Source organism: Poeciliopsis prolifica, unplaced genomic scaffold (genome assembly GCF_027474105.1).
Source record: "Poeciliopsis prolifica strain line A6 unplaced genomic scaffold, Auburn_PproV2 SCAFFOLD016, whole genome shotgun sequence".
NCBI classification, from domain to species: Eukaryota; Metazoa; Chordata; class Actinopteri; order Cyprinodontiformes; family Poeciliidae; genus Poeciliopsis; species Poeciliopsis prolifica.
The window spans coordinates 2,545,001-2,557,099 of NW_026562391.1; the positions used below are offsets into that span (position 1 = coordinate 2,545,001).

A 12,099-nucleotide genomic window follows, 5' to 3' on the forward strand; every position below is an offset into this window, starting at 1 on the left:
TTCTTATTATTTCAGCATAGAGAAAAAAAACATGTCTTGTTGACATGCAAACAAGCACTGACTAATGTAGGATATGATTCCCAGAAAACAAACTTTGTCCTCAAAACTGAGTCCAAACTTTGCGAAACCTTTTTTATGCAATAGTGGACAATCTTTTCAACATTGGCAAAAAATGTTGTATGAGGGCAAGAACTCTTGCAACACTCCCAAATTTTCTCCCATTGTAAGAATCTGTAACAGGGAGAAGAGAAATTACAGATTAGAAGTAAGACAAGAGTGAGCAAGTCAGGGAGAGAAAGTTGAACCGCTGACATGTACGGAGAGCACCACCCACACAGTACCACAGCGAGCAGGTCAGGGAGAGAAAGTTGAGAGTTCACTGGAGTATTGTTGGTTTTTCCCTAAAAGGCTGTTCTCTTTTCATTGACACCTGTGCTTTATCAAATGTCTGACATTCCAGCACCCTGCAACCTAAAGTGATACATGAGAGCTCTCAATCACACATTCAACCCCGGCATACCCAGATAGCACAGAAGAAAAGAAGAGCTTAAATCCCCTGAAACATTTTTCTTTTTCCTTGCCTTCCTCTCTTTATGATTTTCATTATTAGAACCTTCATTTTACCTCACTTCTTACGATTTCATGACAGTCTATCTTGTCTAATCAAACAAACCATGAAAACTCCTCCAGAGAACTTTGTTGTAAAAGAAAGAAAGAAGTCATTATTTTAGAAAGATGAACTGAGAATTATCCATTGTCTTTGGCAGAAGGATGCGAGTTCAGACCCCAAAGCTGTCCAAGACGTCTCAGCTGCAACCAACAACCTCCTGGAGAGCCTTGGCGCACTTGGCGTTGAGGTAAATTAACCGTTGACATGTAGAGAGAGCACCACCCACACAGATCCACAAGCAAACACGACATCCAAATTATTTGTATCCAAAGTTCAGTTGTCATGTTTGTGACTGAAATCAATTCCTAACCACACAGATAAAGTGTCAGGATTCAACCAAAGGTAATGGTGTAGCAATTTGTATGCACTGTATTTGGGTAGATTTGGTCAATACTTCTGAGTATAAACAATGTAAAGGCCAAAAGACAGGTAAGTTCATTGATCCAACCAACTGCCCCTGCCCAGCCCACCCCAAACATTTTTATGATCATTTTGATATTCTGGTTTGTAATTTATATTACTGAAATAGTGAAAAACTCAATAAATATATTCTAACAGATTCAAATGTTAGCCTTTTGCCTCCCAACTATAGCTAAGATGTCCCCTTCATATAATGGCTGCTTCAAATATTGGCTTTACAATTAGCCTCATAGCCAAACTAGTTGACCTCCAACACAGAAACTCAATCACATGACTTCCAGAAGATACTAACTATATCATATTGACATATCTATTGTCAAAACAACCAGCAAAACCTTATACATTACCGCATAATAGAAGAAATGAGAAGATAAGCAATATCTAACATGTTTCACAGTGCTTGAGTAAAAATGAAACCCTTTTAATGGCTAATATTTAACAACCTCTTAAATCAAAAGTTAACCTGACAGAACCATCTACAACTGGAAATGCTACAATATGTTTTTTGTTCTTTAAAAGTAACTGGAGTACATGACAGTCTTGACTCAGTTCAGTCGTCAATGTTACACGTAGCAGAAAACCATGAAGAGCCACATGTCTGACCCCAGCTAGTGTAACTGAGTCTTCTGCAGTGTTGGAGTGCAATGAGAAATCAGAGATGCAGGAATTGGTTGAGCATGCTCACCAAACGCAACACAACCCCCTTTTCTCTCACTCAGCCTCTGCTGATCTGGCAAAACATAAAGACCCAGCTGTCTCTGTGTGTGCGTGTGGGGGTGTGCACATGCGTGTGTGTGTGCCTGCGTGTGTGTGCGTGTGTGCGCGTGTATGTTGAGGCTTCCTGTCGAAGCAGCTGACGGATCGCCACAAAACCGCTCTTTTCTTTCTTTATCAGTAAAAATGTTGCAACTTTGAATCATAATTTCCTTTTCCCTCTTTGCACAATATTTAATTCCTCTTTTTGATTGGAACATTGTCAAGTTGAAGCTTTTGACATAATTGTCACAATAATTTGAATATGAAAAAGGTCTATGTTTTCCACAACTAAATAGCTGTTCTGTGGACATGGTGCAGCATATTTGGTTAAAATGAATGAGCAGCCATGATCATCTGGGATGCAAGCAATGGCATGTTGTTGCTAACAAAGTGCAGGAGACCGATATAATTTGTGGTGTGTGTTTTGGTCCAAGGTTTTTTAATTAGGCGTAAAGCAAACTACAGTCTTAAGTGTCGTTGGAGAATGTTTTGTTGTTTTTTTTCAGAAGTAGATCTTTCACACGTTTAGACTTGAGCAAAAGAGGATGTTGTCTAGAAATATAAAACTATGGCATTATTTTCTTTTCATATTTTAGAAAAGCTGTCAGAATAAACAGGAATATCTTTATTATAGGAATGACAAAAATGTCACGTCACACATTCAGTTCAGTAGTTTTGTAGGTACATAACATGATTAAAATCATAGGAAGCATCTTTCATAATTCTGGCACATTTAAATTTGCAGTCATCATATCAAAGTAATGTTGCTAGCTGATTTATATGTGACTTTTCACAATTCTACCAACAATGTTATTGAAAACAATAACAAAAATGGACTCAAAAAGTTTTTGAGTCCTTTTTTAAGATTATCATTCTTGAAATTTACAACTTACATAAATTACCCAACAAAAAGTAATAGTGAGACAATGACTTATGACTTATATTTTTATTTATGTAACCATGCCAACTTAAATTTGGGGGGTTTAATACATGTGAATTCTCTACTTTAACAACTTAATTATCTAACTTCAAACAGTTCCTCATAGTTTGCAGTAATGCTGCATATTGGTCACTTTAGCTATTTTTTTATTATTTTCAAATTCCAACATTTCAAGAAAAACTTTGTTTTAAAAAATTTTTAAAAAAATCTGAAGCAATAAATAAACAAACCTACAGGTTTAAGATGCAACTACAGTCATACGCAACATGTTACACTGTAATATGCATTCATTTGAAGATTATTTATGAAACTAAAAGTAACGTTTAAAAATAGAAATAATGTATTAAACAGTTCATTAAGGCCATTCTGCATAATTAAATTGTTTAATGGTCTGATAAAATGTTCCAATCATGAATATTTTTATTAACTATAAGAAAAAAAATCACCCTTATTCATAGAAAATAGCTTGAAAATAGAAGTTTTTGTATAATTAATCAACAACGTGTTTTGCTAACTGAATTGAGTTACTGAAAATTTTACTTTTTCAATCTTTTAAAAAAATTTTTTAGACAGAACTCTAGACATTTCAGGCCTTACCTAAGAGATTATTATAAATCTTTTTTAACACCTTAATGAAATCCTGATGTATAAAAAAATACAGAATAGATCAATTCCAGGGTCAAACTGGTTGTTCTCTTGCGATCACGCGTTTGTTAGAACTTCATCAGGACATTTTCCAGCCAGCCAGCCCCCCTTATAGAGTAATAGAAAGGGAATCAGTGTTCAGTGTTTCTGCTGACAATTATTTTTCTTTCCTCACTGCTCTTCTTATCAAAACAACCACAGATAGCCTCATTTGCCATTCCTGGAGGGAAAAAAAAACTTTTCCCCTACACCGCATCCTTTACAGTTTTATTGCATTTCTAGCAAAAATGAAGCCAAAAAGTCATGCATTCTCCAAAACGCATCAAAAGTTAACTTAATATACTCTGATTTATTGGAAAAATTGATTCAGTATCTGATATACTTGTTAAAATGTTCTTGTGTGATCAGCCTTTGAGCTGTTCATGTCTACATAGCTGTGTGCTGGAGTTTAAATTTGAACTTTAATAACCTCACAGAGGCTGGGTGCTGAGGTTATGCTGGGACAATTCTGTTCTTCTGCCTGCCTATCTGCATCCAGTTTTATTTTCCGTGTGCGTGCGAGTGCAGCACATCTACATTCTTGGATATCGCAGGTATTACTCATCGTGCCACCTCGCCAAGTTAGCGTGGGTGTTCATCTTGAAGGGAATGACACAAGATAATTTTCAGAGCAAGAAAAACGCTCATTCACAAGACCTACAAACACAGTTTTGGCATCCGAAGTCACCTGCATGCACATGGCGATATAGAGATGCATCACTCAGAAGGCTGCACGTTGTTTATGTGAGCGAGGTTGTGGCGAAGAGGATGTTGGCACCCTTAAGTGGAACGACAAATGCAAGCATCTGCCACAACACAGAAAACCTCATGAGCAGCAAGTGTAAAATAGCATGTAGCATTTGTACACACACACACTCACGCCATGCACCATTTCAGATGAAACTGCAGGAAACAATGTTACCCTGGTGTAGCTGTAGGCTCAGCTGCAAAGTAAACCAGGTTTAAACAAGTTTTGAAAATCTGTTTTAAGAGCTATTGGCAAAAATAGACTCATAAATATATGAATATGTAAACAACACTGTTTTCTGTTTTGTAACAACAAGGATACGCTGGATGTTTCCATATCATCTTGCCCATATGTGCCTGTGCGTGCATGTGTTTCTTTGTCTGCAAGTGTGGAGATGTGAGTAAATGTCAGGATAATAGCGCTCTACTTGTGGAGCCAGCAGAGGTTTGCCTGTTAGGAGAAATGGCCGAGAGTAACCTCTCTTTGTTCTCAAACCTCCCTCTGTTTTCACCTCCTGTTTCTAATATAGCCACTTTCTATGCCTCTTTCTTATTTTCTTTCTTTCTGCCTCTCTTTCTTTCATATCAGGCATACTTTTTACCTTCCACCAATACTTGCTAAATGGGCGAGGTCTCCACGTTATTCATCCTTCTTTCATTCCTTTCTTGTCACGAGTTGAATCCCTGATTGCATGTCTTGTTGAACCGCTAGGAAACATGGTTAAACTTGTGCTGACTTGTCTCTTGACCTATGGTAACCCGGTGATGTCAGAAAGCATATGACTGCTGAGTGCTGACAGTATAAAACACCGCTTCCCCTTTTCTCACACCGAAAAAAACCAAAATGTGACAAAAACTCAAATTGCTCTCTGTTGGAAACAAACACAGCTACAGAGTTTATGCCAATTTCAGACAAAGGCTGCAATTCAAACAGAAGTTCTTTTCACGCATTATCAAGAAATCCCCAAACAAAGAGGAGGGCTGTGCGCTGTTTTGTTCCAAACATCAGGATTCTTTCCATATTTCTGCCACTGCGTTGGCCGACATGTATCAGTTTGTGAGTTGTTGATTTGCTGCAGAGAAACAATATTGTTGCTGTGGCATAAACACTCGCCATGACGGCTGTTTCTGATGAAAGACGCTGTGCTGACTCGCATTACGTGTTATCTAAGCTCTTCCTTCAGAAGCAGTGCAGACCCTCTCTCACACACGCACGCTCGGAGGACTGGGAACAGCAGTTAAATTTATCTTAGTCAGACAGACGGTCAAGTGTTAAGTGTCTCCACCCATCGGAGCAGCACTTCTCTACATGTATCGAATGTACACTCACTGTGCAGAAGACGACTGCTTTAAATCAAGCAGTGGCAAACGATAACCTGCCAGATGTGGATTTTTATGTCTCGCATCTTGACTGCCAACTCAGGACAGGAGAAACTGAGACCTTCGAGATTTCCTGAAGCTGGGAAAATGGTGTGAACAACTGGGGGAAACTGAAACAGTACAGAGCAGAAAAAAGAAAAAAAAGACAGTGAGATAATCTTTCTTTTATGCCCAAAAGGGATTTATTTTGGGCATAATTTTTGACTAAAATGATCTATTTTTCCCCAAATATGTAAAGAAAAAAAGAAGGAAAAAACAAAGTGCAACTGAACAACAAAACCAACTTACTTTGGTCATGTATCTCTTTTTTTGTAAAAAGTAGGAATCTGAATTTTGTGGTAGATTTTAGTCAATCTACCACAAAAGTTTTATTTTTAAAACCATGGGGGGAAAAGCTCTTAAAATACTCTTTTAATAATAATTTACACTAAGTTTAATTACAAAGTTGATGTTTTAGATTATCTTTGACTTCCTTATAAGAGGCATCATGCATGCTAACATTACGAAAACAGCAGTCTTGTGGATATTGGATTTAGACCTTTATCTTTATTCAGATCACCAAAATGCAGCCAACATTTCCAAATGATCCAATTTTCCTAAATAGATTAAAAACTCTAGAGGACTAAACAGCATCCCCATTCAGCCTTCTGATTATCTGCTCACATCCTGCTCTGATTTTAAATAACGTGGACTATTTAATTAAAATAATTGAAAAAATAATTGAAAAAAAGCAAACTGTGTTTTCTCTCAGTTGTCCATATAACTCTATTGGGTGCAAAAAATATCTGATCTCTGAATTTCCAACTTGTCGGTCACCAATAAGTTCCAATTGTGCTGAAAATGACCAACTTATAATCACAAGTAAAATATAGCTTCTGAGTGCATCCATCAGGTTTAATATTTGGAATTAGCTTTCCTCTCTCTTAATATTTGTGTCTCTTTCTCTCGACAGCTTGCCGGCATGAAGAGCTGGAAGGACATGAGAAAGGAGATCCTGTATCTGACTGCAAACTCAACAGGATCTCCGAAGCAGATGTACCAGGCCGTGTCGCGTATTGTTTGCGGACATCCAGAGGGAGGCGGCCTGAAGATCAAATCCCTCAACTGGTATGAAGACAACAATTACAAGGCTCTGTTTGGACACCACGGCAACGACAGTGACAGTGAGCCCGTCTCCATCTATGACAACTCTTCAAGTAAGCATCCTTGTATTTATTTTAAATATAAAAGAGTTGTTTGCTCCCAATTTTTATAGGTTCAATACTCAAACTGCGGTTTGTGTCTTTTTTTTTTTTTTTTAGCTCCTTACTGTAACAACCTAATGAAGAACCTGGAGTCCAGCCCCATTTCCAGGATGATTTGGAGAGCTCTCAAACCTCTTCTAATGGGGAAGATCCTGTATACCCCAGACACTCCAGCAACTCAGAGGATCATTCACGAGGTACAACAGATTCCTCACAGAAAAGCCCTTTATCAGAATACCTCTGGTAAGAAAAAGGAAACCTGAAAGCTTGAATTTTGCAGGTTAACAAGACCTTCCAGGAGCTGGGAGTGCTGAGAGATCTGGGCGGCATGTGGGAAGAAATGAAACCTAAAGTTTGGAACTTCATAGAGAACAGCGACGAGATGGACTTAGTCAGGGTGAGTGTGTTCACTGACGTCATTTCTGTAGACAAAAACATGGCTGTGTTCCCAGTGTTCCTTCCTGTTTAGCCTAAAACAATTCAGGCAACTTGAGGGCATATTTGTAATTATTTATCCTGAGTGACCCGCACAGAAAGTTCGTTTTCTTTTTGGGTCACTTTCAAGTTCTACGGCAGCAAAGAACGATAGACAGTAATAAAAAAATAAATAAAACCAATCCTAGAAAAAAGACAAAATCAGAGCCTGAATTCTCTGAACACATTAATATCAGAGAGTGAACCACACAAAGCTTTTGCACTGCTTCCTCAGTTTAGATGAGCAGCTTTTAGTGGGCATAGAGCTTTTAATGTGGTTGTTTTATTGATGGGAACTTTTACCCAATTTTCACCATCTTCTTTCCTTACTAAACTGCTTAAACATCACCTCCACCTAGTGGTGTATGCTTGTAAATTACCTTGTACATTTTTCTAGGCGTTAAAGATAACAAACTTCTATTATTTTGTTTTTGTCCATAATGTATTTATTGTAGAAGCCCATACTGCTGGGGAACTTTATGTAACATTCAAGCAAAGATGTTTTCTCATTAAAAAAAGATGAACTTGTAAAAAATACTTTTTATTATATTCATCAGAACAACCTGGCATTGGTAGAAAATGCAGGTCAAACACAGCACAGAACAGCTGCACTCTGAAACCAAAAGGCTAAAGGAAAGCAGTAACCACTCAAAGGTTTTCCTTTTTTACACAGTTGCTTGGCATAAATCATCTAAACTCTTCTGTTTTTCTTCCAGTCCCTGCTCCAAAGCAACACCAGCGCTGCTTTCCTGAACGCTCAGCTCAGTGAGACTGAGTGGCGTGTGTCCGATGTGGCGAACTTCCTCACAAAAGTTTCAGAGGACCGCCGACCTTCGGGGTCAGCCTACACATGGAGGGACGCGTTCAATGAAACCGATCGCGCCATAAAGACAATTTCACAGTTTATGGAGGTTAGTGAGATATGAATGCTGTGACTGTTTTTATTTTTATTTTATTTTTCCACTGCAAGGTCACAGTGGAAATGATCTGTATCCAGACCATTACACTACATTTTGACATAGTCTTTTTTTTTTTTTTACCTCTGGGCTTTAAATGGGGATGTTAGTTTAAGATCCTGTCAGTTAATCATAGATTCATGGCTCTTGACATGGTCCATAAAAGCTTTTGCTGTCTTTGGATAAAACCAATAAGGCTGAGAAAAAGGGCGTTAAATGCTGATTATCTTTTTAGGTCAACTCCCTGTAAAATCGTCATTAATTTTTCCAGTGATTTTGTGTGCTTGACCTCAAATACCAGCACAGCTATTAATAAAAACCTTGAAATTAAATGTTCTTTTGCTTCACATGCTTTATCAGACAAACTCAAAGCCATGTGATCTGTATCATTTAAATAAAACAAAGTCAGCCATTAATCCTCCCACTGTTTTATTCAGCACTGATTCTGTGTACTTCTTTTGTTCTCAGGAAAGTTCTTTAAATATCTGCTTCCACCTTCATAACGATCTGATTTCTATTATGCTGTCTGTCCTTAAAGTGATAGGCTTCTCATGTCATGTTTGATCACGTATATTTTAAGTTACTGTAAGTCTTCCATTTCCTTCTAACACTTTGTAGTTTGAAAACAAATATAATCAGTTACGTATCCATTTCACAACTTTTACAACCTCTCCGACTAATGTTTCACTCAAACAAACCAGTGACCTACTGACTTTCATTAAGGAGCTCCTATAATCTACTGTATATACACACAGTAGTTTGTTGCAGTAAAATCAATGTAACAGCTCCAAATAACCATAAAGGTTTGCGCCTTAGTGGTTTCGACGCTGCATTTGATTGGATTTTGCTCTTCTGGATCTTAAATGTTTATCAAAGTTGGAATGAAGGAATGAGGTAAAATTCAGCTGATGTTAGATAAACAAATGAAAGGTTGATCTGTGGGAGGGCTGAACGGATCGGGTAAAAAATGATGTGGTCATTCTGTTTTAAACTCAGAATGAACTTTGTGAACTATCAAAAGTTCATAAACTGTTATATCATTGACAAGATAACAAGGATAACTCAATAAAACAGGTTAAATGACAATAACAGTCAATCACCTAAAAGTTAATTGAACTTGTTATAGTTCTACTGGCGCACTATAACAATAAAAAATCTGAATCACTGTAGCAACATTTTCTCATTAAATCCTTTCCCTACTTGCCTCATTTCTCCGGCTCTTTTTCCAACTCCCTCTTCTTTTAGTGTGTGAACTTGGACAAACTGGAGTCAGTCCCCAACGAGGAACGCTTGGTCAACAAGTCCATGGGTCTTCTGGATAACCAGAAGTTCTGGGCGGGAATCGTGTTTCCTGACATCGCTCCCAATAGCACCAACCTGCCTCCCAACATCAACTACAAAATTCGCATGGACATTGATAATGTGGAGAGGACGAACAAGATCAAAGATGGGTGAGTGGCGACAAGAAACGTGTTTTTATCTTAGGTTGTTTGCTTGTTTGACAGTTTTTACATTTGCTTTTTTGTTAATTTGTAGATACTGGGATCCTGGTCCCAGAGCGGACCCCTTTGAGGACCTGCGGTACGTCTGGGGCGGATTTTCTTACCTGCAAGACGTCATTGAGCAAGGAATCATCCGAGCTATCACTGGTACTGTGGAGAAGACAGGTATTTACATCCAGCAGATGCCCTACCCTTGCTACGTAGATGACATGTGAGTGATAACATTATAAAAACAAAACTTTTCCTACAAAGATCTGGCAGGATTGACCCCGACACATTTCACTCCTTTTTTTTTCAGATTCCTGCGAGTTATGAGCCGGTCGATGCCTCTCTTCATGACTTTGGCCTGGATGTACTCTGTGGCCATCATCATCAAAGGCGTGGTGTATGAGAAGGAGGCACGACTGAAGGAGACCATGAGGATCATGGGGCTGAACAACGGCACCCTGTGGCTGAGCTGGTTCATCAGCAGTTTAATCCCACTGCTCATCAGCGCTGGCTTACTGGTCATGTTGCTGAAGGTGTGTGTTGTTGAAGACAAGCACATGCATCATTTCTATTATTCAAAATAGTGGAAAACATGAGATTATTATTTTTATTTTTTTTTGTCCTGTCTCCTCTCAGATGGGAAACCTGTTGCCGTACAGCGACTCAGGCGTTGTGTTTCTTTTCCTGGGATCCTTCGGTGTTGTGACCATCATGCAGTGTTTTCTGATCAGCACTCTGTTTTCTCGTGCCAACCTGGCGGCGGCCTGCGGAGGAATAATATACTTCACCCTCTACCTGCCCTACGTTCTGTGTGTTGCTTGGCAAGATTACGTGGGATTTGGAGCGAAGCTTGTAGTGGTGAGTGAGATAGCTCTTATTACATCTGAATAAATGCAGTCCACTGCATTTTTATTGATACCACTGGTAAGGATATGTAAAAAACCACTGGTAAGGATATGTAAAAAACCTCAAAGTAAATCTATATGTTACAAATGTAGCACAGTATCACTCAAGTGATTTTTAATAAAATCACAGCTCATGATGATAAAGGAAAATTTTAAAGAGAAACACACAGCATCTCAGACCATATTTAACACGAGGTGTTTTTCCACATATTCATTCCTTGTTTTATCTTCAAACAAACAATGAATAAAGAGAAATTCATTTGGTATGTTTAGTGCCAAAAACCTCAACCTCAGATTCACTTGTCAAAAGCACATGGTTCTAGGTGTTATTTCAGTGTGATCTTAAACTGCCGCAGTAAAAAAATGGTTGTTATACAACTTTTACTTGTGTTTCCAATAAAAGTAGTTGGCACTGTACATCCATATCTTGCACCTCGCATTATACACAGAGATCCCAAGAATTCCTGCTATGTAACAGTGGATATTGTGTTTCTCTCTCAGAGTCTTCTGTCCCCTGTGGCTTTTGGCTTTGGCTGTGAGTACTTTGCCCTGTTTGAGGAACAAGGTGTGGGAATCCAGTGGTCTAACCTTCTAGCAAGCCCCCTGGAGGAGGACAGCTACAACCTGACCACCTCTATATGCCTCATGCTGTTTGACGCAGTGCTGTATGGAATAATGACTTGGTACATCGAAGCCGTTTTTCCTGGTGAGACACAAAAGTTAGATATTTCTTTAAAAAATCGGATATAATCTGTGCAATATAAGTCATGTTATAAACACATAATTCTGTTGCAGGCCAGTACGGGATCCCAAGGCCTTGGTATTTCCCTTTCACAAGAACATATTGGTGTGGAGAGAAGGAGAACCAAAACATTAATACTCCAATGTCAAAGAAAGGCAACGCTGACGGTACAGCAAATACAATCCTAAATAATACCAAACTGCAAGAGAAGCCCTTGCTTATCGCTAATATGTTGTTCTTGATTTCATCACATCTACAGCTGTGTGCATCGAGGAGGACCCAAGCCACATCGACCCGGGTGTTTACATCAAAAACCTGGTGAAGATCTACAGCCATGGGAACAAGCTGGCTGTGGATGGATTGACCCTTAAATTCTATGAAGGCCAGATCACGTCCTTCCTCGGCCACAACGGAGCTGGCAAGACTACAACCATGTAAGTTCATATGTTCAGTGTGTTTACCAGCTGGAGAAAATGTAAACAACTCATTTCAAAACCTTAAGTGGTGACCACATTCTGTTTGTGATAGGTCAATCCTGACTGGACTGTTCCCACCCACCTCTGGCACCGCCTACATCCTCGGCAAGGACATCCGCTCCGAGCTCAGCACCATCAGGCAGAACCTGGGGGTCTGCCCCCAGCACAATGTGCTTTTCAGCATGTATGTCTGCACTTTGACTGGAAAACACTTT

The 12,099-nt window shown here is 38.9% G+C and overlaps 1 protein-coding gene across 5 annotated transcripts in view; it reads left to right on the forward strand.

The window, feature by feature from the left end:
* Nucleotides 1-12,099, forward strand: part of LOC129366813 (phospholipid-transporting ATPase ABCA1-like) — a 36,334-nt gene that overhangs the window by 13,902 nt on the left and 10,333 nt on the right. For 4 of the 5 annotated variants that reach the window (XM_055040857.1, XM_055040859.1, XM_055040861.1 and 1 more), the window contains exons 8-20: nucleotides 768-857; nucleotides 6,550-6,793; nucleotides 6,899-7,038; nucleotides 7,122-7,238; nucleotides 8,032-8,226; nucleotides 9,517-9,722; nucleotides 9,808-9,984; nucleotides 10,072-10,294; nucleotides 10,398-10,619; nucleotides 11,168-11,372; nucleotides 11,462-11,575; nucleotides 11,668-11,842; nucleotides 11,937-12,068. In XM_055040857.1, coding sequence (XP_054896832.1) covers nucleotides 768-857; nucleotides 6,550-6,793; nucleotides 6,899-7,038; nucleotides 7,122-7,238; nucleotides 8,032-8,226; nucleotides 9,517-9,722; nucleotides 9,808-9,984; nucleotides 10,072-10,294; nucleotides 10,398-10,619; nucleotides 11,168-11,372; nucleotides 11,462-11,575; nucleotides 11,668-11,842; nucleotides 11,937-12,068 — 2,240 coding nt within the window. The remainder of the gene's footprint in view (nucleotides 1-767; nucleotides 858-6,549; nucleotides 6,794-6,898; nucleotides 7,039-7,121; nucleotides 7,239-8,031; nucleotides 8,227-9,516; nucleotides 9,723-9,807; nucleotides 9,985-10,071; nucleotides 10,295-10,397; nucleotides 10,620-11,167; nucleotides 11,373-11,461; nucleotides 11,576-11,667; nucleotides 11,843-11,936; nucleotides 12,069-12,099) is intronic. The other variant, XM_055040860.1, reaches the window with a different exon arrangement.